General features: G+C 41.8%; 3 protein-coding genes and 6 non-coding genes across 9 annotated transcripts; 6 read left to right on the forward strand and 3 right to left on the reverse strand.

Moving 5' to 3' along the window:
- Positions 1-1796: 1796 nt before the first annotated feature.
- On the reverse strand, positions 1797-4963 carry LOC147798403 (uncharacterized). Its single transcript, XM_087139980.1, has 3 exons — positions 4919-4963; positions 4736-4817; positions 1797-2575 (listed from the first exon to the last, which is right to left on the reverse strand). The coding sequence occupies exons 1-3, from the start codon at positions 4961-4963 to the stop codon at positions 2004-2006; spliced, it is 699 nt and encodes a 232-aa protein (XP_086996106.1). The 3' UTR covers positions 1797-2003.
- A 440-nt stretch (positions 4964-5403) lies between these two features.
- Positions 5404-5476, forward strand: Trnaa-agc (transfer RNA alanine (anticodon AGC)). Its single transcript has one exon. It is a non-coding gene; the product is annotated as a tRNA-Ala (tRNA).
- Positions 5477-6604: 1128 nt separating this feature from the next.
- Trnaa-ugc (transfer RNA alanine (anticodon UGC)) lies at positions 6605-6677 on the forward strand. Its single transcript has one exon. It is a non-coding gene; the product is annotated as a tRNA-Ala (tRNA).
- A 1435-nt stretch (positions 6678-8112) lies between these two features.
- Trnaa-agc (transfer RNA alanine (anticodon AGC)) lies at positions 8113-8185 on the forward strand. The gene has a single exon. It is a non-coding gene; the product is annotated as a tRNA-Ala (tRNA).
- A 1666-nt stretch (positions 8186-9851) lies between these two features.
- Positions 9852-12106, reverse strand: LOC147798406 (nanos homolog 1-like). The gene is made up of 2 exons (XM_087140256.1): positions 11713-12106; positions 9852-11352 (listed from the first exon to the last, which is right to left on the reverse strand). The coding sequence occupies exon 2, from the start codon at positions 11318-11320 to the stop codon at positions 10739-10741; it is 582 nt and encodes a 193-aa protein (XP_086996382.1). The 5' UTR covers positions 11321-11352; positions 11713-12106; the 3' UTR covers positions 9852-10738.
- Positions 12107-12319: 213 nt separating this feature from the next.
- Trnaa-ugc (transfer RNA alanine (anticodon UGC)) lies at positions 12320-12392 on the forward strand. Its single transcript has one exon. It is a non-coding gene; the product is annotated as a tRNA-Ala (tRNA).
- Positions 12393-14442: 2050 nt separating this feature from the next.
- Trnaa-agc (transfer RNA alanine (anticodon AGC)) lies at positions 14443-14515 on the forward strand. The gene has a single exon. It is a non-coding gene; the product is annotated as a tRNA-Ala (tRNA).
- Positions 14516-22846: 8331 nt separating this feature from the next.
- Trnaa-ugc (transfer RNA alanine (anticodon UGC)) lies at positions 22847-22919 on the reverse strand. Its single transcript has one exon. It is a non-coding gene; the product is annotated as a tRNA-Ala (tRNA).
- A 2158-nt stretch (positions 22920-25077) lies between these two features.
- LOC147798407 (nanos homolog 1-like) lies at positions 25078-25763 on the forward strand. The gene has a single exon (XM_087140420.1). It carries the CDS (start codon positions 25182-25184, stop codon positions 25761-25763), a length of 582 nt encoding a protein of 193 aa, XP_086996546.1. The 5' UTR covers positions 25078-25181.
- The last annotated feature ends 355 nt before the right edge of the window (positions 25764-26118 follow it).

Here is a 26118-nt window from a genome sequence, read left to right on the forward strand (position 1 = left end):
TTCAGAAAATCCCATTAAATCTTGTTTTCTATTTGTTTCTAATCTAAGCGTGATTTTAGTGCTCTGTACAGAGACTTCGTAATCGTGATTTTTCCTGTGCGCACGAGATTGCCGCATCTAAGCCGGACTCCTTTCGTGCTGTTTTAAAGAAAATAGATTTAATGGGTTTTTCTGAGGAAAAAAGAACAAAGCCAAACCTAGCTAGTCTCAATCTGTGGCCCTATATCACGGCAAACTATTCATTACTCCCAAAGTGGAAAATATTCCTTTAGCGTAGTACTCAACACTAAAGCCAATCATTGTTGTACAGATGTTTTCTGCCAGTACTGTGGTGGCGCCCTTCCATGGCCAGCTCGGAGCTGTTAATTAACACAGAGATGCGACACGAGTGTCTCCGTTGTCGGAACCAACTGATGGATTATGCGTCAGTGCACACGGACAATCAGCAAAACACAAAATGGAAAGCCATTTTGGTTTAATTCTTAAGTTGGCCCAATTCTCTCTATTTTCTTCAGAAACATGCTCTCGTTTGTAGGAAGAATATTATGACTCAGAACGAAGATAAATTCTACACGTATGTAGGCTAATCCTTATTTGACTATTTTCCGTAATTTCATTGATAAACTTGTCCATTGGACAATAAAAATGTTTAGCATTAAAATATACAGTTATTAAAATCAAAGCTGGGGGATTATGTCAAGTGGTAGAGCGCTCGCTTAGCATGCGAGAGGTACCGGGATCGTTACCCGGATCCTTCAGATTAGAAAGTTTTGCTTTTTAAAAATCTGCTCCATTTATTAAGTTAAACTCTCTGGATTCGCCACAAAATATCTCACAAAACCTTTTATTTTTAGAAGTATATACTCGCATCTTTTATCACGAGTTAACTCGTAGGCTGCAAGCAAGGTGTAATTTTGACTGTACGTGTAAGTACATGTACCAAGTTTCGTGGGAATTGTCTGTTCGCGTGGTATTATGTACAGTACGTGTATGTATTAGTACCATTTTGCACTGACCTACACTGCCCCCTGAGGGCGCACTTCCGGAAACTTGGATAGGAAAAATAACGTGCAATAATGTTCGAATTTGCCACCACATTTTCATTTCATTGATAAGTTCTCAGGTAGTTACAATAAACATCATAAAAAGGAAACAAATTAAAAACAGACATTTAAAACAAAAACATGGACATATAATGCACCCATAACACCCTTGGGGAACTGCCGATAAGCAATGATGTGAAATATTTTGTTCTTTTACTTCACCAGCAAAATGGAATCTTGCGAAATATTTAGCAACACATCAATTCATAGAAATTGCCTGACAAGAAAGAGAAATTTTGTGCCGAAAATTGACCCATAAATCCTGAAATTTATAATACATTTCGAGCAATGCAAGATGAACAGGTGCGAAATTGTCTCACGGTAGGTTTGAGGTAAAAAGCGAGATACAAACAGAAAAACAAAATTAGCGGTTGACATTTTGATGGATTAAAGTTAAATGAATCTACATCTACAAAACATTCTAAAGTCCAATCTAACATTTGCCTGACAAGAATTGCATCAAGCAGAGTGAAGGTTTCAGTTCTGCCACTGAAAGGAATCAAATAACACGTGTTTGATGTGGAATCCGACGCATAATCCGGTTGGTAAAAAATGCCAGTTTTTAATTTTGGAATCGGTCGAAAGTGCTTAAAAATCATGCAATTAAATCGAACAAAAAAAACCTCCAAAAAACGCGAGGATTCTCTCTCTTTTGATGATTCGTTGGCTCTGAAAAGAGCCGGTTTGTTTTATTGGTAGCATATGTATGATTGCACACAGTACATGCAGTACCTCACGCTTGCAATAGACCGCATGGTGTAGCTTGGCCCACAGGAAAATTAAAACATTAAAAATGAAATTTAAAAATTAGAAAAAAAAACAAGCAAACAGCGTGAGGATTATCTCTCTTTTGATGATTTGTTGGCTCTGAAAAGAGCCAGTTGGTTTTACTAGTAGCATTCACACGGACACTCTGTTTGCCGTCGACGGAATAAGTCTGCTGCTGATGAACATGCCCAGATTACTAGGTGTGAACTTGGACGGAAGTGGCTGCAGGCTGCCCAGGTTGGTTGGACAGTACTTGATTGTGTGTGCATCATCTCCGCTGATTCCACACAGTGGACAGATGTAAGCCCTTAGCCTAGGACAGACCACCTTGTCAAGGCTGTTCTTGAGAACGTGTGAGGTGTAAACTGCTTCGCTCTCGCCGTTGTTCTTGCAGAAGACGCACCAGGTTGGCTTGGGAACCGCCCAGCGAGCTCGTCGAGATGGACCGCTCTCACGGGACAGCTTGTCGATGGTGAAGGGTTGGAAACCGGTGGTTGGCCCACTGTCGATATTGCTGGTGTCCTTGTTCGGCCAATATGTTTGAGAACCTTCTGGCGGCTCCAAAATACCGGTCCTTGAAGGTGCTTGACAGGTCTTGGTAATGAGACGAGCGAGCCCAAGATAGTCAAAGAAGCGGTCAAATAGTCTTGGCGTAGCAGCGGAGGTCTGCTGACTCTCTTGAAGACATCTTCGGTTGAGATAGTCTTGACAGAATGGTAGCCAAATCAAAGTAATGACTCCTTTCCAAATAGACCCGACATTATCCTGCAAAATCTGAATCAGAATCCTTTGACGGCAACGTTTCAATTAGGTGCGGCTTGATTGATACTCTTTAAAGGCCGGCCGCACAGTGTTTGACACGAGCGGGACAGTCAACAATGACAGGGCTCTGGACGCCATCTTGTGGTTTTGTTTTTGTTTTGTTTTTCGGGAAAGCCCTTCGGAGAAGAACACATCTGTGTTACGGAAAATAATTAATGTTAATTTTTGCAAAACTTCCCATTGTCTACATGGTCTATGGCTTTGGAAGCCATCTCTCTACTTTTTCACAATCACGAAACATTGTGCATCTACTGTAGTACTGTTATTCGCATGTCGCTTCCTAATTCCCCCTTAATGACAAATTAATTACAGGTTTTTATATTGTTACGGGTCAGGACAGGGTAGTGCAGTTTTGCACTTCGTTGTGTTGAGTCCGCCAGTGTGTTATGACCGGATGCTTCAAGGGAAACAGACAACAGACCAGAAATAATCAATCGTCAATCACACTAGTATTCAGTTTTAACTTCACTGTAATGTTTGTTAACTTATCTCCAGATCACAAAAAAAAAGATGACAAAGTTACCCCAATAAGGTTCCGATACAAAAGACCATTCCTCAAAGATAGGTTTCTCTAATAAATTCCCCGGACTTAGTATTTAATATACTGTCAGAGCATTTTTGTAGTCGGTGCTTCGCATTGAGCACATATATATGCTTCGTACGAGACAACCATAGGGTAGCACAGGCAGTGTTATCGTTTAGATTTTCTCTTAACCGTGAGCCATACATGTTTGGGTTATTCTTGCCCTACTGAGAATCATATCTTGTGTGTAACTTGGGCAAGACTAGTTTAATATTTTCATATTTTTTCCTTATTGCTCGACTGGTCCCCTGCCCCAGACATGGCAAACCCAGATATGGCAAATCCAAATGTAGGAGAAATCATTGCAGAATCCCAGAAGGCCTTAGCAGAAACACTGGCTGGTGCCCTCCAGGGCTTCAAATACCAACGGGTACCAACAGCTAAATTATCAAAATTTTATGGTCAACCCAGGAGGGCCGGGGATCCTACATTGGGGGAATGGCTGTATGAGGTGGAGGCTTATTGTCGGCAGTTGGGGCTAAATAATGCTGGGAAAGTAGCAGCTGCCCTTGACCACTTGGCTGGGGAAGCCAGGGAGGAAATTTTTTGCAGTCCTGATGATACACGCCAAGATTGGGAAAAGCTAGTCAAAGTTCTGAACACTAAATTTGGCTCGCGGGAATCGGTGCAGTCTCTTAATTCTGCATTTTATGCGCCCACCCAGTTGGAGGGTGAATCGCTGTCTGACTTTGGGCGTGCGTTGATGATGTTTTATAACCGTGACAATATCGATATTTCTTTATTAACAGCCCTGAAAATTATTTACTAGGCAGCTTTAAAAGATGTTATTGAATAAAAACAAAAATAATCCCGGTGCTCAGTGGATAATTGATTAAACAACCACTGGTCTCCGAAATGGAAAATTACACACTCTTCTTGCTGTAAATAACCCAAACAGCGGTGTGATAATTTAGGAATTAAATTCACTGATTGGATACAGGGGGGTATTATTAGAAGTGAGAATGGCAAACAAGATCGAAGTTTTGCTCCAAATACGGACCTACTGTGGCACAGAGCTCGATGTAGGCCTATACCAAATTGTACCTGCTTTAGTGGCAGAAACTAGTTGCCAGTGTGAACCAGCGTCACCATAACCATTCCCTCGGTATATATATTTTGTGTTTTATTGCAGCATTTGTTGAAGGCTTAACCAATCACTTGACTGACAAGCTTAAGGTTCAAGCAAAATCGCCATTCTTTCAAGTAAAATTGCTAAGTAGGGACTAACTGAGAGCAACCACTTTTTCACTTAACGCGATACAGCATACTTTTATACAAAATTGGAAAGGACACATTTTGACATGTGCTCCGCCCGCCCATGCGCTTTCTGGAAGAAACCGCAAGATGGCGTCCGCTGCCACGCCATCGTTGACAACCCAGTTGTGATCACTGCGTCTCTGAAATGCAATGGTGGGGCGACGCGGCCGGCCTTAAAGAACATCAGTAAAACCGCTCTTACCTCCAGTGTTGCTGTCCTGGGTTTGTTTCTTATTGTCTGAGATGCCGATCTCATTCCGGACTTCCAGAATAAAGTATGGCCTCTTTTTCAAGGAGTTAACACTTCTAATTCAGTTGCATGCACCATTCAGTTCAAGATCACTTGTTGATTCGTGAAGATGCCCTCAAGTGATTCTGTGACTACCTTAGCCTGGCCGGTCTCATCACCCAGACTTGTCTTGCACCTCATCGAGTTCTTAGCCTCTGTGCCGGACCAGAGCACGTTGTAACCTCAACGTGGTCATCAGCAGCAGGCTTCCTCCGTTCACAGCAAACAGTGTCTGAAGTACCTTAAACACTCTTCAGAGCCAACGTGTTTTCGAAAGGGAGATTATGTTTATGCTGCTTTTAAGAGTCTTGAATTTTCGATTCAAAATATTCATTACAAACGAGATACATTTTAGGTCCGACGGGGGGGGTGACCTAGGCCTGTGCATGGGCTCCCTGGATCTGTCCTCAGCTCCATGCAGCCAAAAGAAATTAGCCCATCCCACAGGAATGTTTTAGAAAGAGAAAATGCATTGTTGAGCAGAGTATTTTCTCCTGTTCAACAGTTGTAGCCCATCATTTAGTACACCGTCTTATCAAATCGCACAAATGCATGTTGTACATTTACTGAACATGCATACAGGGGGATTAGCTCAAGTGGTAGAGCGCTCGCTTAGCATGTGAGAGGTACCGGGATCGATACCCGGATCTTCCAGGTTTTACTTTTTAAAGACTGTTCGCTTATTAAGTTTTCTTTTTTATCCTTGATCATTTTTCTCTGATCTCACCACTAAGTTTCTTAAAAATCTCTGCACCTGGCATCCCTCATTTTTATTTTTTTTTATGAATTGACATTGACTCCTTTTTTTAAAATTTAAACATACCAGTACATGTATATATTCTATCAGTCCTGTCCGTGGTACATGTATATTATCCAAAACGATCGATAAGTGCATATTTCTGCTCACAAACATTGGTACAGGCGTTTGTATGATCACAAGAGGAACAATTTGGGGGAAAATGTTCATGTCACCACCTCTCTGAGTGTCTCGTTTGCGGTTCTAGGATTACTTTTTTGCACTATGTGTTGTTCACTCTCATTTGAATTGAAATGCTGCTAACTTCTAGAAATAACTTCAGGCAATTGTTATATTTGCATTACATGTGTATGTACAATATCTAAAAAAATAAGTTTTTCAAATACTTCGCTCAAATAGATCTCTGTCGATAATGCTGATGTCTGGTTGGGCTCAGCGGATTGGAAAGCTTCCGGCGGCTCCAAGATATTGGTTCTCGAAGGTGCTTGACAGGTCTTGGTAATGAGACGCACTAGCCCAAGGTAGTTATAGAAGCGGTCAAACTCTCTTAGCGTGTCATTTAAAGTCTGCTGGTTTTCTTAAAAGAATAGCAAGCTGTTGGTGGCTGAAGACATCTTCGGTTGAGATGAAATAAAAATTGGTCTTGACTGAATGCAAGCCAGTTCAAAAGTGATGACTCCTCGCCAAATAGACCCGACTTTATCCATTGCCAGGAAGGCTTTGTATTCGGCTCGGTAAAATGGCCGCGAGTGGGCAAGTCCAGATTTTGTTATACACGTCCGTGCTCTGTATACAGCTCTGGACCAGCTCAGAGCTGTTGGTTCAGCCATCTTACTTCGGACACATGCGTTCGTTTGCAGGAAGAAACCCAGCTGCAAGAGTACGTGACTTGCAGAACGGATGTACATGCACATTGTACATGTACTCCTTACGTGACTAGTTTTCCCGTAATTTCCTCGGTAAACTTTTAAAATGGCTAATAAAACCTTCTAAGATTAAAAATACTCGTTAACAAAACTACAGATGGGAGATTAGCTCAAGTGGTAGAGCGCTCGCTTTGCATGCGAGAGGTACCGGGATCGATACCCGGATCTTCCATATTGATTTTGTCGATGGGCTAACTTTTAAAAATCTGACCCCCCATTATTTTTCGAGAGATTATTTATTTCCGCCCACCACGAGCGTTAGTGGGTGTTGGGGCAACATGCCCAAGTTTCTGGGGTCGTTCAGAACCTCACGTCGTTCGGGGTTCGCTCTTCGCGCTTGCATTGATTTTTTTCCCCCAAGATCTCCAGGCCATCTATATGCTGTCCACTACATTCTGGAGATCGACGTGTAGGAAATCTCAATACCTGCGCTTACAAAAAGTCTTATTTCAAACTTTGGGAAAAACGGAAATATGTGCGTCAGTGAGATTTGAAACATCAGACTTACTTGGTGGTATATCGCAAGCTTAGTATGGCCAAAATCTGTATTACCCGGGATCAGCTTCAAAATTTGACATAAATTTTTGTAATCATGGATAAATTTAAGACTCCCTTTCTTTTGAAAATCTGTTGGCTCTGATTTGTTTGAAATGAGTTCTTCGTCTTGGTTTTCATGATGCATCTGCATCTAGATATCCTTCGACGGCTCCGAGAAACAGCTGGTCCTCGAATGTGCTATGCAGGTCTTGGTAAGAAGATGGGCTAGCCAAAGGGAGCCGTGGAAGCGGTCAAACCCTCTTGGCATTATGTTACAGATCTGCTTCAGTCTTTGGTGGAAGTCGTATAAGCTATTGGCTAACCAGACACTTCAAATAACGCTTCGCTAACAGGAAGTGATAACCTCGCGAAGGTCGTGCGCAGTGTAGCCAATCACAGTGCCCTGTTCAGGCGCATGGCAACTGGCGAATGGGCCTACCACCCAATTACAGCTAACCCATTGCCACCTTTAGCCCACAATTCATTTTTCATAGACGCTCATACACACCCAACGTTCACACAGAGCGAGGGGTTGGCTTTATGCCCTTATTGAACAGAATTATTGTAAACAGCCAGTCGCGAAGCCAGGTGGGAAGTTCCCGCTTTCTTCTTGTTCAAAATATACAATGAGGATTCGGGGAGAACATGTCATGCAGCTGGAAGAAATTAGCCCATCCCAGCGCCCCGTAAGGACACTTGGCAAAGGAATCACCACAGTGTTTTAGGATGATAAAAAAGCAAACTCTAAGAATCCCTATTTCTTGAATTCTTGTGTCCTCTTTGTTTTTTAATCCCTCTCAAAATCCCGGATATAATAGAGTACAGGTAATTTGTCTGGTCCCTTGTACTTTATTGAAACGTGAGTTGACTGTATTTGTCTTCCAAAGTATACTTGTGTCTTTAATATGTACGGTATACATGTATAAAGGGGGAAGAAATCCCAGATGATGTGACTATTGGGGCGGACATACTCCCTAAGTCAAGAAATGTTTCCCGTAACTTTGTCGGTCATCGTTGAGATCGTATAATCAAGCATCTGACATCAAACACACACGTAAACGACACACGCAGGGGGATTAGCTCAAGTGGTAGAGCGCTCGCTTAGCATGCGAGAGGTACCGGGATCGATACCCGGATCTTCCAGCGTTGACCTTTTTTCTTTTTAAAACCTTATCTCTCATCAGTTTTTGTTTTCATATTCCAAGATGTAATCACGCTCTGCATTTTGCATTTAGTTTGTCTCGACTGAAATCTGTCATTTTTTTAGAACATCGACTAAATGTTCAATCCTTAAAATCAAATATGTACGTACACTTATATATCTGTCTAAAACGATCGATAAGCGATTATCTGTATCATTAAACACAAATGACTTCTGAAGCATGTACGCCCGATACAATGTCCGTAAAATGAAAAGTGGAAATATTTGGTGGAATTGTTGATATAATTGTCACGCATCTGAATGTCCTGCTGCTAGTAACATTCAGTTTATTGACACCACGTGTTGCTAAGTCTCACTTTCAAATAAAGCATGGCCACCTTAAAGGAGCTGAAATAGATAACAGTTTTGGTAAAAAGAAAAAGCCTCTGTTCTGAAAGGTTTTCTGGCCACATTACAAACAGGAATGATACTCCCAAATGACAAGAAGTGTGGGCGGGCCATTGAAAACGTACAAGGGTGTGATTTTGATTATTTTTCTCTCAGGTTTCCTGTCCTTGTTCATTTTCTTCTTCAGAAAATCCCATTAAATCTTGTTTTATATTAGTTTCTAATCTAAGCGAGATTTTTAGTGCTCTGTACGAAGACTTCATGATCGTGAATTTTCCTGTGCGCACGAGATTGCCGCATCTAAGCCGGACTCCTTTCCTGCTGTTTTATAGCAAAAAGATTTAATGGGTTATTCTGAGGAAAAATGAACAAAGCCAGACCCAGCTAATCTCAATCTGTGGCCCTATATCACGGCAAACTATTCATTACTCCCAAAGTGGAAATACTGCCAGTACTGTGGTGGCGCCCTTCCCTGGCCAACTCGGAGCTGTTAATTAACAGAGAGATGCGACACGAGTGTCTCCGTTGTCGGAACCAAATGATGGATTATGCGTCAGTGCACACGGACAATCAGCAAAACACAAAATGGAAAGCCATTTTGGTTTAAGTCTCAAGTTGGCCCAATTCTCTCTATTTTCTTCAGAAACATGCTCTCGTTTGTAGGAAGAATATTATGACTCAGAACGAAGATAAATTCTACACGTATATAGGCTAATCCTTATTTGACTTTTTTCCGTAATTTCATTGATAAACTTGTCCATTGGACAATAAAAATGTTTAGCATTAAAATATATACAGTTATTAAAATCAAAGCTACGTGTGGGGGATTAGCTCAAGTGGTAGAGCGCTCGTTTAGCATGCGAGAGGTACCAGGATCGATACCCGGATCCTCCAGATTAGACAGTTTTGCTTTTTAAAAATCTGCTCCATTTATTAAGTTAAACTCTCTGGATTCGCCACAAAATATCTCACAGAACCTTTCATTTTTAGAGGAATATACTCGCATCTTTTATCACGAGTAGGCTGCAAGCAAGGTGTAATTTTGACTGTACGCGTAATTACATGTACCAAGTTTCGTGGAAATTGTCTGTTCGCGTGGTATTATATGCACAGTACGTGTATTTATAAGTACCATTTTGCACTGACCTACACTGCCCCCTGAGGGCGCACTTCCGGAAACTTGGAAAATAACGAGCAACAATGTTCGAATTTGCCACCACATTTGCCACCACATTTTCTTTTCATTGATTAGTTCTCAGGTAGTTACAATAAACAACATAAAAAGGAAACAAGTTAAAAACAGACATTTAAAACAAAAACATGGACATATAATGCACTCATAACACCCTTGGGGAACTGCCAATAAGCAATGATGTGAAATATTTTGTTCCTTTACTTCACCTGCAAAATGGAATCTTGCGAAATATTTAGCAACACATCAATTCATAGAAATTGCCTGACAAGAAAGAGAAATTTTGTGCCGAAAATTGACCCATAAATCCTGAAATTTATAATACATTGCGAGCAATGCAAGATGAACAGGTGCGAAATTGTCTTACGGTAGGTTTGAAGTAAAAAGCGAGATACAAACAGAAAAACAAAATTAGCGGTTGACATTTTGATGGATTAAAGTTAAATGAATCTACATCTACGAAACATTCTAAAGTCCAATCTAACATTTGCCTGACAAGAATTGCATCAAGCAGAGTGAAGGGTTCAGTTCTGCCACTGAAAGGAATCAAATAACATGTTGTTTGATGTGGAATCCGACGCGTAATCCGGTTGGTACAAAATGCCAGTTTTTAATTTTGGAATCGTTCAAAAGTGCTTAAAAATCATGCAATTAAATTGAACAAAAAAAAAACTCCAAAATAAAAAAAAAACGCGAGGACTCTCTCTTGAAATGATTTGTTGGCTCTGAAAAGAGCCGGTTTGTTTTATTTGTAGCATATGTATGATTGCACACAGTACATGCAGTACCTCACGCTTGCAATAGACTGCGTGGTGCAGCTTGGCCAACAGGAAAATTAAAACATTAAAAATAAAATTTAAAGATTAGAAAAAAAACCAGCAAACAACGTGAGGATTATCTCTCTTTTGATGATTTGTAGGCTCTGAAAAGAGCCAGTTGGTTTTACTAGTAGCATTCACACGGACACTCTGTTTGCCGTCGACGGAATAAGTCTGCTGCTGATGAACATGCCCAGATTACTAGGTGTGAACTTGGACGGAAGTGGCTGCAGGCTGCCCAGGTTGGTTGGACAGTACTTGATTGTGTGTGCATCATCTCCGCTGATTCCACACAGTGGACAGATGTAAGCCCTTAGCCTAGGACAGACCACCTTGTCAAGGCTGTTCTTGAGAACGTGTGAGGTGTAAACTGCTTTGCTCTCGCCGTTGTTCTTGCAGAAGACGCACCAGGTTGGCTTGGGAACTACCCAGCGAGCTCGTCGAGATGGACCGCTCTCACGGGACAGCTCGTCGATGGTGAAGGGTCGGAAACCGGTGGTCGGCCAGCTGTCGATGTTGCTGGTGTCCTTGTTGGGCCAGTATGTTTGAGAACCATCTGGCGGCTCCATAATACCGGTCCTTGAAGGTGCTTGACAGGTCTTGGTAATGAGACGGGCTAGGCCAAGGTAGTCACAGAAGCGGTCAAACTCTCTTGGCGTGCCTTCGAAGATCTGCCGACTTTCTTGAAGGAACGGTGAGCTGTTGGTGCTTGAAGACATCGTTGGTTGAGGCGAATTAAAATTGGTCTAAACTGAATGGAAGCCAAATCAAAAGTGATGATACGTTGCAAAATATCCCCGACTTTATCCAAAAGCTCTGGATCAGAAAGCTTTAGCGGCAACATTTCAAGTAGATGCGGCTCGATTGATATTCCTATAGACCAGCCGCACGAGCGGATTGGCTCCGGATGCCATCTTGCGGGGTTTTTTTCTTGAATGTGCGCCGGCGATCGAAGCGCGCATCAAAAGGGCTTCCCGGCCTTATCGTAAAATATTGCTTCATTCATCGTGCAAAGTGAATGCTTCTGGTTAGTTGCTACGTACAAAGCAGTTTCACTTGAAAGGGCAGAGTTTTTCTTGAAGCTTTTACAGCAGTTATTGGCAAAACTTACCTCTTGGCGTTTCCTTCAGAAACATGCATTGGTTTAAAGCCCATTAAATCGTTTTTGCTATTAATTTTTTAATTTAAGCCAGATTTTCCCCGTTTAATCTCGTGCGCACAGGAACATTCACGATTGTAAAGCCTTTTTACAGAGTACTAAAAATCCCGCTTAGATTAGAAACTAATAGCAAAAAGGATTTAATTTTCTGAAGCAAATACCCAACACCAAAATGGCAGCGCTACTCTGTATCACGGACGTATATAACAAACCTGGACTTGCAACGCCTTTTATGAAAAAGAAGCCAATCCGCGGCCATTTTACTGAGCCGAATACAAATGCGTAGGTCGGTTCCCTTCTATTGAAGTCAGGAAGAACTAAGGCGGACATTGCCAGGAAAGCTTTGTATTCGGCTCGGTAAATGGCCGCGAGTGGGACACGTGTTCGTCTGCAGGAAGAAACCCAGCTGCCACAGTACGTGACTTACCGAACGGATATACATGCACATTGTACATGTACTCCTTACGTGACTAGTTTTTCCGTAATTTCATCGGTAAACTTTTAAAATGGACAATGAAAGCTTCTAAGATTAAAAATACTCGTTAGCAAAACTACACATGGGGGGTTAGCTCAAGTGGTAGAGCGCTCGCTTTGCATGCGAGAGGTACCGGGATCGATACCCGGATCTTCCATATTGATTTTGTCGATGGGCTAACTTTTAAAAATCCGACCCCCCCATTATTTTTCGAGAGATTATTTATTTCCGCCCACCACGAGCGTTAGTGGGTGTTGGGGCAACATGCCCAAGTTTCTGGGGTCGTTCAGAACCTCACGTCGTTCGCTCTTCGCGCTTGCATTGATTTTCCCCCAATATCTTCAGGCCACCTATCCACTGTTCATTACACTCTGTACACTCTGGAGATCGACCGTAGATGTGTTGGAAATCTCAATACCTACGTTTACAAAAAGTCTTATTTCAAACTTTGGCAAAAACGGAAATATGTGCGTTAGTGAGATCTGAAACATCAGACTTACTTGGTGGTATATCGCAAGCTTTGTATGGCCAAAATCTGTATTACCCGGTATCAGCTTCAAAATTTCACATAAATTTTTGTAATCGTGGATAAATTTCAGACTTCCTTTCTTTTGAAAATCTGTTGGCTCTGATTTGTTTGAAATGAGTTCTTCGTTTTAGTTTTCATGATGCATCTGCATCTAGATATCCTTCGACGGCTCCGAGAAACAGCTGGTCCTTGAATGTGCTATGCAGGTCTTGGTAAGAAGATGGGCTAGCCACAGGGAGCCGTGGAAGCGGTCAAACTCTCTTGGCATTATGTTACAGATCTGCTTCAGTCTTTGGTGGAAGTCGTATAAGCTATTGGCTAACCAGAAACTTCAAATAACGTTTCGCTAACAGGAAGTGATACCCTTGCGAAGGTCGTGCGCAGTGTAGCCAATCACAGTGCCCTGTTCAGGCGCATGGCAACTGGCGAATGGGCCTACCACCCAATTACAGCTAACCCATTGCCTTTAGCCCACAATTCATTTTTCATAGACGCTCATACACACCCAACGTTCACACAGAGCGAGTGGTTGGCTTTATGCCCTTATTGAACAGAATTATTGTAAACAGCCAGTCACGAAGCCTGGTGGGAAGTTAGCGATTATCTGTATCATTAAACACAAATGACTCCTGTAGCAAGTACGCCTGGTACAATGTCCGTAAAATGAAAAGTGGAAGGATTTGGTGGAATTGTTGATATAATTGTAACCCATCTGAATATGCTGTTGACAGTAACATTCAGCTTATTGACACCACGTGTTGCTAAGTCTCACTTTCAAATAAAGCATGACCACCTTAAAGGAGCTGAAATAGATAACAGTTTTGGTAAAAAGAAAAACCTCTGTTCTGAAAGGTTTTCTGGCCACATTACAAACAGGAATGATACTCCCAAATGACAAGAAGTGTGGGCGGGCCATTGAAAACGTACAAGGGTGTGATTTTGATTATTTTTCTCTCAGGTTTCCTGTCCTTGTTCATTTTCTTCTTCAGAAAATCCCATTAAATCTTGTTTTCTATTAGTTTCTAATCTAAGCGAGATTTTTAGTGCTCTGTACGAAGACTTCATGATCGTGAATTTTCCTGTGCGCACGAGATTGCCGCATCTAAGCCGGACTCCTTTCCTGCTGTTTATAGCAAAAAGATTTAATGGGTTATTCTGAGGAAAAATGAACAAAGCCAGACCTAGCTAGTCTCAATCTGTGGCCCTATATCACTGCAAACTATTCATTACTCCCAAAGTGGAAAATATTCCTTTAGCGTGGTACACAACACTAAAGCCCATCATTGTGGAACGGATGTATACTACCAGTACTGTGGTGGCGCCCTTCCATGGCCAGCTCGGAGCTGTTAATTAACACAGAGATGCGACACGAGTGTCTCCGTTGCCGGAACCAACTGATGGATTATGCGTCAGTGCACACGGACAATCAGCAAAACACAAAATGGAAAGCCATTTTGGTTTAAGTCTCAAGTTGGCCCAATTCTCTCTATTTTCTTCAGAAACATGCTCTCGTTTGTAGGAAGAATATTATGACTCAGAACGAAGATAAATTCTACACGTATATAGGCTTGTCCTTATTTGACTATTTTTCCGTAATTTCGTTGATAAACCTGTCCATTGGACAATAAAAATGTTTAGCATTAAAATAAATACAGTTATTAAAATCAAACCTACATGTGGGGGATTAGCTCAAGTGGTAGAGCGCTCGCTTAGCATGCGAGAGGTACCGGGATCGATACCCGGATCCTCCAGATTAGAACGTTTTTCTTTTTTTAAAATCTGCTCCATTTATGAAGTTAAACTCTCTGGATTCGCCACAAAATATCTAACAGGACTTTTTATTTTTAGAAGTATATACTCGCATCTTTTATCACGAGGAAACTCGTAGGCTGCAAGCAAGGTGTAATTTTGACTGTACGTGTAATTACAAGTACCAAGTTTCGTGGGAATTGTCTGTTCGCGTGGTATTATATGTACAGTATTTTTAAGTACCATTTTGCACTGACCTACACTGCCCCCTGAGGGCGCACTTCCGGAAACTTGGATAGGAAAAATAACGTGCAACAATGTTCAAATTTGCCACCACATTTTCATTTCATTGATTAGTTCTCAGGTAGTTACAATAAACAACATAAAAAGGAAACAAATTAAAAACAGACATTTAAAACAAAAACATGGACATATAATGCACTCATAACACCCTTGGGGAACTGCCAACAAGCAATGATGTGAAATATTTTGTTCCTTTACTTCACCTGCAAAATGGAATCTTGCGAAATATTTAGCAACACATTAATTCATAGAAATTGCCTGACAAGAAAGAGAAATTTTGTGCCGAAAATTGACCCATAAATCCTGAAATTTATAATACATTGCGAGCAATGCAAGATGAACAGGTGCGAAATTGTCTTACGGTAGGTTTGAAGTAAAAAGCGAGAAACATAAAAATAAAATTAGCAGTTGACATTTTGATGGATTAAAGTTAAATGAATAATCTACATCTACGAAACATTCTGAAGTCCAATCTAACATTTGCCTGACAAGAATTGCATCAAGCAGAGTGAAGGGCACAGTTCTGCCACTGAAAAGAATCAAATAACATGTTGTTTGATGTGGAATCCGGTTGGTACAAAATGCCAGTTTTTAATTTTGGAATCGTTCAAAAGTGCTTAAAAATCATACAATTAAATTGAACCAAAAAACCCTCCAAAACAGCGTGAGGATTCTCTCTTTTGATAATTTGCTGGCTCTGAAAAGAGCCGTTTTTTATTTGTAGCATATGCATGATTGCACACAGTACATGCAGTACCTCACGCTTGCAATAGACCGCATGGTGTAGCTTGGCCCACAGGAAAATTAAACATTAAAAATGAAATTTAAAAATTAGGAAAAAAAACAAGCAAACAGCGTGAGGATTATCTCCCTTTTGATGATTTGTTGGCTCTGAAAAGAGCCGGTTGGTTTTACTTGTAGCATTCACACGGACACTCTGTTTGCCGTGAACGGAATAAGTCTGCTGCTGATGAAGCCCCTAGCCTAGGACAGACCACCTTGTCAAGGCTGTTCTTGAGAACGTTTGAGGTGTAAACTGCTTCACTCTCGCCGTTGTTCTTGCAGAAGACGCACCAGGTTGGCTTGGGAACTACCCAGCGAGCTCGTCGAGATGGACCGCTCTCACGGGATAGCTCGTCGATGGTGAAGGGTCGGAAACCGGTGATCGGCCCACTGTCGATATTGCTGGTGTCCTTGTTGGGCCAGTATGTTTGAGAACCTTCTGGCGGCTCCAAAATACCGGTCCTTGATAGTCAAAGAAGCGGTCAAATACTCTTGGCGTAGCAGCGGAGGTCTGCTGACTCTCTTGAGACATCTTCGGTTGAGATAGTCTTGACAGAATGGTAGGCAAATCAAAGTAATGACTCCTTTCCAAATAGACTCGACATTATCCTGCAAAATCTGAATCAGAATGCTTTGACGGCAACGTTTCAATTAGGTGCGGCTTGATTGATACTCTTTAAAGGCCGGCCGTACGGTGTTTGACACGAGCGAGACGGTCAACAATGACAGGGCTCTGGACGCCATCTTGCGGTTTTGTTTTTGTTTTGTTTTTTGGGAAAGTGCTCCGGAGAAGAACACATCAAAAGGGTGTCGTAAAATATTGTTACATTAACCGTCAAAGGTGGCGGCTTCCAGTTTGTTCCTAATCAACACAGCAATTTCACTTGAAAGGATAAAGTGTTTCTCAAATCTTCCGCTTAAGTAATTGGTTAAACCTGTCCACAAACGCTCCAAGTGAAAACGTTGTGGGAGTGATAGTTGTGACGTGCAGCAATGGTGCTTCCTTTCTGTATGCTTCCACGAAGTCGGATCAATCCGCAAAAGGTGCGAACGGTTCCAAGAACACATGGTTACTTTCTTTACTGTGTTTGAATGTTCCGATTTTGAAGGAAAACTCAAAAAGACAATGTCAAACAGAATCAAATCATTAAAACTTTGAAAAAAAAATAGAGTACGCAGTCTATCAAACTGCGCGCGCACTCGATGCCATGGACAAACACACGTATATTTTGGGTCGCTTTATTACATTACGTCTTCTACAAATCAAGTTAGTTGGAGTTGTCAAAGCGTCGTTTGCCTTCATTCCACCTCATTGGAGTTTTGTGTTCTTTCCTTCTTGCTCATTTCCATCTCCTTCTTTCCCGCTGACCTATACAGAGATATCAGATGGGTCGATAACCACAACGACATTTTGTGAAACAATCATACCTGCGTCCCTATATCACAACGCAATATGCCCCCCCCCCATAGAAAATATTTTTTTTGTGTAAAACGAAACACCATCGGTACTGCCAGGATCATGGTGGCGGTCTTCTCAGCTACCATACCTAATACCTAACCTTTTCTACAGAAACATGCATTCGTTTGCAAGAAAAACCCAGCTGCCAGAGCATGACTTAGAAAGGAAATACATTGTACATGTACTTGTAATTTCCGTAATTTCTTCGGTAAACTTTGGATAATTTAAAATCCTTGTAAGTAAAGCTAAACATGGGGGACTAGCTCAAGTCGTAGAGCGCTCACTTTGCATGCGAGAGATACCGAGATCGATACCTGGGTCTTCCAGAATTGAAGTTCCTTTTTTTTCAGTTCAGAAATTGGAACAATTTTGCCTCTGAAAGCCTTGTTTTCAAACTTTGGCCAAAATGTCAACAGTTGGATCAGTGGAATATGACAAATGAAACTTGCTGGTGGTATATCGCATATTTAGCAGAGTAGAAATCCGTAAAATCTGTGCTCAATATTCAAATTTGACAATTTGTAGTAAATCAGGGATAATAAGCCTGAATTATAATACAGACTGCTTGTTAAGAGTAAACCCTAAATCCTCTATTTAATTTTTCTAAGTATTCCTTTCTTTAGCAAATTTGTCGACCCTGTAAAGAGTAGATTTCTGTAAGGTAGCTCTTTTGTCTGTGTTTTCACAAATTCTGCATTCTGTGTTGATATTCTTGAAGGAATGGAGAGTTGTTGTGGCTTGAAGACATCTTCGGTTGGGGTAGAATCAAACTTGATTTTGACTGAATGCCAGCATGACAAAGGAACTTTCTCACTTAATTCTCTGTGCAATCAAGATATGATGATTTCGTGTCAAGCAAGGACTAAATACTCTATCCTTAAGCTCTGCACCAGAAACCTTTGGCGGCTTGGAAGTTGGTGCGGCTTAATTGATATTCTTAAAGGCCTGCTGTACAGCGTTTGACGAGAGCCGGACAGTCAACAATGACCCTGCTCCGGACGACATCTTATGGTTTTGTTTTGTTTTTCATTAAAGCGCACAGGCCAAACAAACACCAAGAGGGCGTCCTGAGCAAGGTGATGGCTTCTAGTTAGTTCCTACGTACACAGCCGTTTCAGAGGGTGGAGGTTTTTCTTGAAACTTTCACTGGAGTTATTGGTAAAACCTGTCCACAAACGCTCCAGTATAAATGAAAATATTGTGGGAGTGATGAAGGTGATGCCCAGCAATAGTTTTCCGTTTCTGCATGTTTCTATGCAGAAAAAGTCGAATCACTGAATGTGAGACTGGTTCCAAGAACACACTGTGACATCCATTACTGCGCTTGAATATTCCACTTATGAAGAAAAGCTCAAGAAAGGACAATGGCAAAAGAAATCAAATCATCGTAAACTTTGAAGAAAAATTACAGCACGAAATTACTCAAACTGCGCGTGCCGTGCCATGGGAAACACACATACAGTTCAGGAGGCGTCACTGCGTAACGTCTTCACCAAATAAAATTATTACAGATGTCAGGGTTGCCAACGCGTCGTTTGCCTTCATGTCACCTAATTACGGTTAACCATGCGCCGTTTTACTGGTCTTCCCTTCTCGCATATTTCCATCTCCTTCATACTCACTGACCTTAACAGAGCAATAAGGGCCAATACCTTCAACGGCATTTTTCAACCGTCGCTTCGTCGTCTTCCTTGGATGACATCACAGTTTTGCTTATGAATATGGAAATTTCATTAGCATAAAATCCACAAAGGCATTTAAATACCCTTTGAAACAGTGAAACAAAAGTTGACAATAATGTTAACTGTGACATAAAGGTGGATTTGGATAGTTTGTTTTGAAACAAATTGACTGCAGCTACCCTTTAAACAAAAACTTGTACACGACACCTACATGTACGTGTGGGGGATTAGCTCAAGTGGTAGAGCGCTCGCTTTGCATGCGAGAGGTACCGGGATCGATACCCGGGTCTTCCATGTAGATTTTATTATAACCTGTTGTTTTGCAACAGGTTATTTTTTTCACTGCCCACCATTGGCATTGATCATTGGGGGTGGATGTGGGCAATATGACCAACGGATCTCCCAACTTGAGGATACCATATTGTTCGTTCCCCGGCGTCTGCTGCCGAATATAATTATGGGCCAACATTTGATTGTAAAGCTCATAAAAGCTAAATAAATTTTTCAAATTTTGAAATGCTCAAAAGAATTATTAGAGTTGTCAGAAATTGTCAGATCGCTCCTCAACACACAATCCCACATTTTCCGGGGTCCTTCATCGAAACTGATGTCGTTAAGGTTTTTTACTTCGTATTTGCTTTGGTTTTTCAGCACCTCAAGATACGCATAAAAAGCACTGGTGCGAGTGTATGGGATCTGATTACAATTACTTATGCACTGAAGGCTGTCTTAAATCTAAGACATTGAGAAGAAACTAGCATGTTTACTCCTAAGTTGCCCTGCTGATTTCACAGAATTATGTGAAATACCTTTTCGCAAAGTCTTGTGGGAAATTTTCATCCCTCTTATAGACATTTTTCACCCACTGGACTAAGTGTAAACAATACCACCACGTGTGGACCGCCTTGGCCACGGTGATCGTATAAACTCCTACGGGCAGCTTCAACTACGTGCAAGCGCCCGTGCAAATGCAGCTTACTCGACTAGTTTATCTTGAATAGGTAGATTACCATCGCAAAAGTATGCATCTATTACCATCACAACACATCATAGGTCCAGCATGATTGTGACATCATAGGAAAAAGGTCTATATCCAATGAGCATTTGAAGCAATTATGTCATGCACCCAAAAGAAATTAGCCCATCCCAGGGCTCTGTAAGGGCAATGCGCGAGTGAACTCACAACGTTTGAAGATGAGAACATGCAGTGGCGAGAAAACATACATGTACATACAAAAGACACACGGGGATTAGCTCAAGTGGTAATGCGCTCGCTTTCCATGCGAGAGGTTCCTTTTAAAAGGGGGAAATCGTTATGAAGTATATAATAATTATGAAAGAGACGATGCTTGGGACCGTTTCATTTCCCCCTTTCTCTTCCTTCCATTCTGAATCACAAGTAAAGTGTGCGTGGTTGCAATAGCGTCCGCTCTAGATACCCAAGAAAAACGCTAGTGCGAGTGTATGGTATCTGACTACAATTACTATTGCACTGAACTAACTAATGAGAGCGCTGTTTCAAAACCGATAAGCTTTTGCAGTCTTGTTTGAATTGTTCACATATCCAATATAAGGATTTGGAGAAATCAAGTCATGCAGCCCAAAACATTAGCCCGTCCCAGCGCCCTGTAAGGGTAGTGCGCGAACGAACTCACAACAATGTTTAGAAAGGGAAAATGCTGTGGTGAGCAGACTATTTTCCTCTTTTTATGTATACGCCTGGTTTGTTTTTACATGCACGGTATACGAAGGGGAAGAAATCCTAGATAAAAACGACTTAGCGCAGATCGACATACACCCTTTTTCAGGAATAGTTTGTCATAATTTAGAAGGCCATCTTATTAAATCGTACAAGTACAATCAATGCATGTGACATTGAGCACACATGTACATACAACCACAATCCACGTAGGGGGATTAGCTCAAGTGGTAGAGCGCTCGCTTAGCATGCGAGAGGTACCGGGATCGATACCCTGATCCTCCAGGCTTGAAACTTTTTTTTTAATCTGCTCCATCAATGAGTTTTCATTTTTATTCGTGGTGATAAGTACTCTCTGAATTAGCCACTAAGTTTTTCTTACAAAACAGTTTCATCTTTTCAAGTACATACACGTATCGCGGTAACAGAATCCGGTACATCTGTTATCACGAGTATACTTGTAGTCGGCAGGCAAGGTGTAGGCTCGACTATATATGTAATTATCAAGTTCGTTGGGAATTGCCTGTTTGCATGGCATTACATGTACAGTTGTACATGCACATAGAGGGATCCCAATATGACGCTTTTAGCGTCGATCTGCGCACTTCCGCATTTGAAAACGAGGCTGTATGTGACAGTTTCAATTCTTAATACGATCAGACGATTGAAAGTAAGGAGTCAAGACACAAAATGCATAACGGTATGTTGAATTCAGACTTTTCAGGCTGCAAATTTTCGTGGAAAAGTCTTTCAGGATGACTTGACACGTAAAATCAAAAGAAAAAATAACGACAATTGACCGCGAACTAACGTACCTGCGATGGTCCTGTATCTTGTGCAGTGGGCGTGGTTTAAAATGAAGTGGCGTCACACTTACGAACCGGATACTCCATGTACTGTGTGGACTCCGCGGTTCAACACAGAGAGGCTCGGTTTCGATAAAGATATGAGCTGATGGCGCTAATATGAAAACCTTTTAATAGCACCGTTTATTACTGACATACATATGCCACGGAAAGTGGACCCCTGATGGCGCGCTTCCGGAACCCTTGGATAGGAAAAATAACGTGCAAAAATGTTAGAACTGGCCATGACATTTTGTACTTTTCCTCCGTTTGAGATAAAAACCGAGATACAAACGGGAAACAAAATAAATTTATCAGTTAAATTTTGAAGGATTAACGTTTAAGGAATAATCACTCTTCTTATATCCAATAAGCATTTGGAGAAATTATGTCATGCACCCAAAAGAAATTAACCCATCCCAGTGAAAGCTCTAACGTTTACAATACTCGTAAGCAAAGCTAAGCATGGGGAATTAACTCAAGTTGTAGACCGCTTTGCATGCGAGAGGTATCGGGATCGATTATTTTTGCGAAAGGTTATTTTCTTCTCTGCCTATCATGGGCGTTGATCAGAGAGGTGGGTGGGGGCATTAATTTGTCCAACATTCTGTCATTTGTGCATGTTGTCTAAAGCTAGGTCTTCGCTCCATTAGGAATACGTGGAGACGCGCGGACAACAGACCTAGCCGTATGTCCGGAAGCCCGTTCGGACATGACCTTATCTGCTACTTTTTCACGCCCACGGCTCTTCCGCGCATGCGTAAGGGGCACTCGGTTTCTATGCATTTCTCGCATGTGCGAGTATTCGTGCTAGACGAACGTGACGTGTATGTTCAACCACGGACCGTAAAAGGTCCGTGGTTCAACAAATCGCGAGGGAAAGCGTGGAGTTTCGCAAACTTTCGTGCAAAATACGTTGTCCGCGGGCGTATTTAGTAATTTCATCACAGCATTTATGGAATCTGGGATACAAGGCACTTTTTGAACGAAATTTTAGCTGTCTTCGTCAGGTAAATATGTGAAGAAAAAAAATTGCAAAAAAGTTCGCATAGTAGGAGTTTTATACCCTGGACATTAGTGGCAGTGCAATGTAGGTCTAGACGTCGTCCAACCGTGCTTTTTATATGTATCTTGAGGTGTTAGAATTTCAAACCAACTCAAAGTCGCCTATACAGAGTTTAATTAACAGTGGATGTATGGCAGGGGCACAGTACCTAGAGCAAAATCAGTATAAGCACGAATTTTAAAACCTCAACAACACGAGTTTCGATGAGGAACCCCGGAAAATGCGGGATTGTGCGTTGTGGTGCGATCTGACGCAGTTTCTGACCACTTAATTTTTTTTTGAGCATTTCAAAATTTGGAGGAATTACCTTTTATAAACTGTGCAATCAGATTTAAGCCCGCAGCAAACAGTGTGGAAATGAACAATATGTGACCCCAGCTTTAAAAGTTGGGGGATCCGTTGGTCATATTTCCCCCAACCGTCCCCACTGACCAACGCCCACGGTGGGCGGAGTAAAACATAACCTGTAGCAAAAAAGCCACGAACAAAATCTGCATGGAAGATCCGGGTATCGATCCCGGTACCTCTCGCATGCAAAGCGAGCGCTCTACCACTTGAGCTAATCCCCCATATTTAGCTTTGCTTACAACAATATTTAATTCTAGACATTTTCATAATCATAGTCCACTGTAAAAGGTTCACCGATGAAATGACAGAAAACTAGTCAAATAGGCCGTACATATAGAATTTATATCCGTTCCAAGTCATACTCTGGCAGCTGGTCTTTTTCTGCAAACGAATGCGTGTTTCTGAAGAATACGGCACTGAGGTAGCTGGTCCATAGAGTCAAATAAGGAGTACCAGAACAACCTTGACAATGTGGTCTGTCCTAGGCTTAAGGGCTTACATCTGTCCCGGGCACCAGCGGAGATAATGCATACACAGTCAAGTACACCCATATATCAACACTATGTATGCCACGCTTGCACTCTCCAACCAACCTGGGCAGCCTGCAGCCACTTCCGTCCAAGTCACCACCTGTGTAATCTGGGCATGTTCATCAGCAGCAATCCAGTAAAACCAATCGGCTCTTGTTTGTTTTCTCAAGTATTTTCAAACGATTCCAGTATCAAAAACTTACGAATAAGTATCGCTGTCATTATTTACCATTCAGATTATGTGAAGATTGAACATGTAACTAGGAAATTTAATTATTGGCTTATAAATAGATTCCTTTCGGCGGCAGAATTGACTGTTCACTTGGCGTGATACAATTCTTGTCAGGCAAGTGTTAGCCTGAATGGACTCTAGAATGTTTCGTAACTGCGGATTGTTCCTTAAACGTTAATCCTTCAAAATGTAACTCATAACTTTATTTTGTTTTCCTGTTTGTATCTCGGTTTTTATCTCAAACAGAGGAAAGGTACAAAATGTAATGGCCAGTTCTAACATTTTTGCACGTTATTTTTCCTATCCAAGGGTTCCGGAAGCGCGCCATCAGGGGTCCACTTTCCGTGGCAAGTGTATGTCAGTAATAAACGGTGCTATGTATATGTTCAACTGTACATGTAATGCCATGCAAACAGACAATTCCCAACTAACTTGATAATTACATATACAGTCGAACCTACACCTTGCCTGCAGACTACAAGTATACTCGTGATAACAGATGTACCGTATTCTGTCACCGCGAGTATGTACTTGAAAAGAGGATCTTGTTTAGTAAGAAACTTAGCGACTAATTCAGAGAGTAACTACAACCAGGACGTAAACACTTAACGATAGAGCAGATGTTCAAAAGCAAAACTTTTCAAACCTGAAGGATCTGGGTATCGATCCTCGCCTGCAAAGCGAGCGCGCTACCACTTGAGCCACCCCCCGTGTGTCTTCTGTTTATATGTACATGTATGTTTAATATCACATGCTTTATTTGAAATGCAATTCAGTCATTTTATCTTGGATTGCGTTCCCCTTAATATTCTGTGTATGCAAAAAAATCAATTTAAGAAAACAGTCCTCTCACCACTGCATGTTCTCATCTTAAAACGTTGTGAGTTCACTCGCCCATTGCCCTTACAGAGCCCTAGGATGGGTTAATTTATTTTGGGTGCATGACATAATTTCTTCAGATACTCATTAGATATAAAAAGTATGAAAATTTCCCCAAGACTGCGAAAAGGCGTTTCACATAGTTCTGTGAAATCAGCAGAACGTGGTGGGCGGAGGAAAAACCTGTTTCAAAATAAAGCCCATCAACAAAATCTACATGGAAGATCCGGGTATCGACCCCGGTACCTCTCACAAGCTAAGCGAGTGCTCTTCCACTTGAGCTAATCTCCAACTGCTCTCTAATGCTAGTCATTTTCATTGTCCAATATAAAAGTTTACGGATGAAATAACTTAAAAAGTAGTCAAATAACGAGTACACGTAGCACATATATCCGTTCTAAGTCATGCAAACGAATGCATGTTTCTGAAGGAAACGCCAAGAGGTAACGGGTAGGTTTTACCAATAACTGCTGTAAAAGCTTCAAGAAAAACTCTGCCCTTTCAAGTGAAACTGCTTTGTACGTAGCAACTAACCAGAAGCATCCACTTTGAACGATGAATGAGGCAATATTTTACGATAAGGCTGGGGAAGCCCTTTTGATGCGCGTTTCGATCGCCGGCGCGCATTCAAGAAAAAAAACCGCAAGATGGCGTCCGGAGCCAATCCGCTCGTGTGGCCGGTCTTTAAGAATATCAATCGAGCCGCATCTACTTGAAATGTTGCCGCTAAAGCTTTCTGATCCAGAGCTTTTGGATAAAGTCGGGGATATTTTGCAACGTATCATCACTTTTGATTTGGCTTCGATTCAGTTAAGACCAATTTTAATTCGCCTCAACCAACGATGTCTTCAAGCACCAACAGCTCACCGTTCCTTCAAGAAAGTCAGCAGATCTTCGATGACACGCCAAGAGAGTTTGACCGCTTCTGTGACTACCTTGGCCTAGCCCGTCTCATTACCAAGACCTTTCAAGCACCTTCAAGGACCGGTATCTTGGAGCTGCCGGAAGGTTTCCAAACCGCCGAGCCCGATCAGGACACCAGCAGTATCGACAGCGGGCCGACCACCGGTTTCCGACCCTTCACCATCGACGAGCTGTCCCGTGAGAGCGGTCCATCTCGACGAGCTCGCTGGGTAGTTCCCAAGCCAACCTGGTGCGTCTTCTGCAAGAACAACGGCGAGAGCGAAGCAGTTTACACCTCGCACGTTCTCAAGAACAGCCTTGACAAGGTGGTCTGTCCTAGGCTAAGGGCTTACATCTGTCCACTGTGTGGAATCAGCGGAGATGATGCACACACAGTCAAGTACTGTCCAACCAACCTGGGCAGCCTGCAGCCACTTCCGTCCAAGTTCACACCTAGTAATCTGGGCATGTTCATCAGCAGCAGACTTATTCCGTCGACGGTAAACAGAGTGTCCGTGTGAATGCTACAAGTAAATCAACCGGCTCTTTTCAGAGCCAACAAATCACCAAAAGAGGGATAATCCTCACGCTGTTCGCTTGTTTTCCTAATATTTAAATTTTATTTTAAATGTTTTAATTTTCATGAGGGCCAAGCTACACCACGTGGTCTATTGCAAGCGTGAGGCACTGCATGTACTGTGTGCAATCATGCAATGTACACAACAAATTAATTTTAAATAACGGGTAAAGTTTGTATGTCCCCCCCCCTTAAAACTGTCCAAGACATCAGTGTTTTCATAATTATAAAGGTATTTTCAACGATTCCCCTTTAAGGGACTGGCCCCCTAATGCTGGTATCCCTCACCCCGATTGGCC

This window comes from Acanthaster planci, linkage group LG08 (assembly GCF_054643075.1).
Source record: "Acanthaster planci isolate LZ-2023a linkage group LG08, COTS_SCS, whole genome shotgun sequence".
In the NCBI taxonomy this organism is placed as follows: domain Eukaryota; kingdom Metazoa; phylum Echinodermata; class Asteroidea; order Valvatida; family Acanthasteridae; genus Acanthaster; species Acanthaster planci.

What these genes read in the sequence shown, in the direction of transcription:
- LOC147798403 (XM_087139980.1), bottom strand. Translation starts at nt 4,963, where the DNA reads ATGAGGTGCAAGACAAGTCTGGGTGATGAGACCGGCCAGGCTAAG. An exon ending in ATGAGACCGGCCAGGCTAAG is followed by an intron (nt 4,818 to 4,918) that starts GTAGTCACAGAA and finishes TCCTTGAAAAAG; the next exon opens with AGGCCATACTTTATTCTGGA. An exon ending in CCAGGACAGCAACACTGGAG is followed by an intron (nt 2,576 to 4,735) that starts GTAAGAGCGGTT and finishes CATTCTGTCAAG; the next exon opens with ACTATCTCAACCGAAGATGT.
- LOC147798406 (XM_087140256.1), bottom strand. Translation starts at nt 11,320, where the DNA reads ATGTCTTCAAGCACCAACAGCTCACCGTTCCTTCAAGAAAGTCGGCAG.
- LOC147798407 (XM_087140420.1), top strand. Translation starts at nt 25,182, where the DNA reads ATGTCTTCAAGCACCAACAGCTCACCGTTCCTTCAAGAAAGTCAGCAG.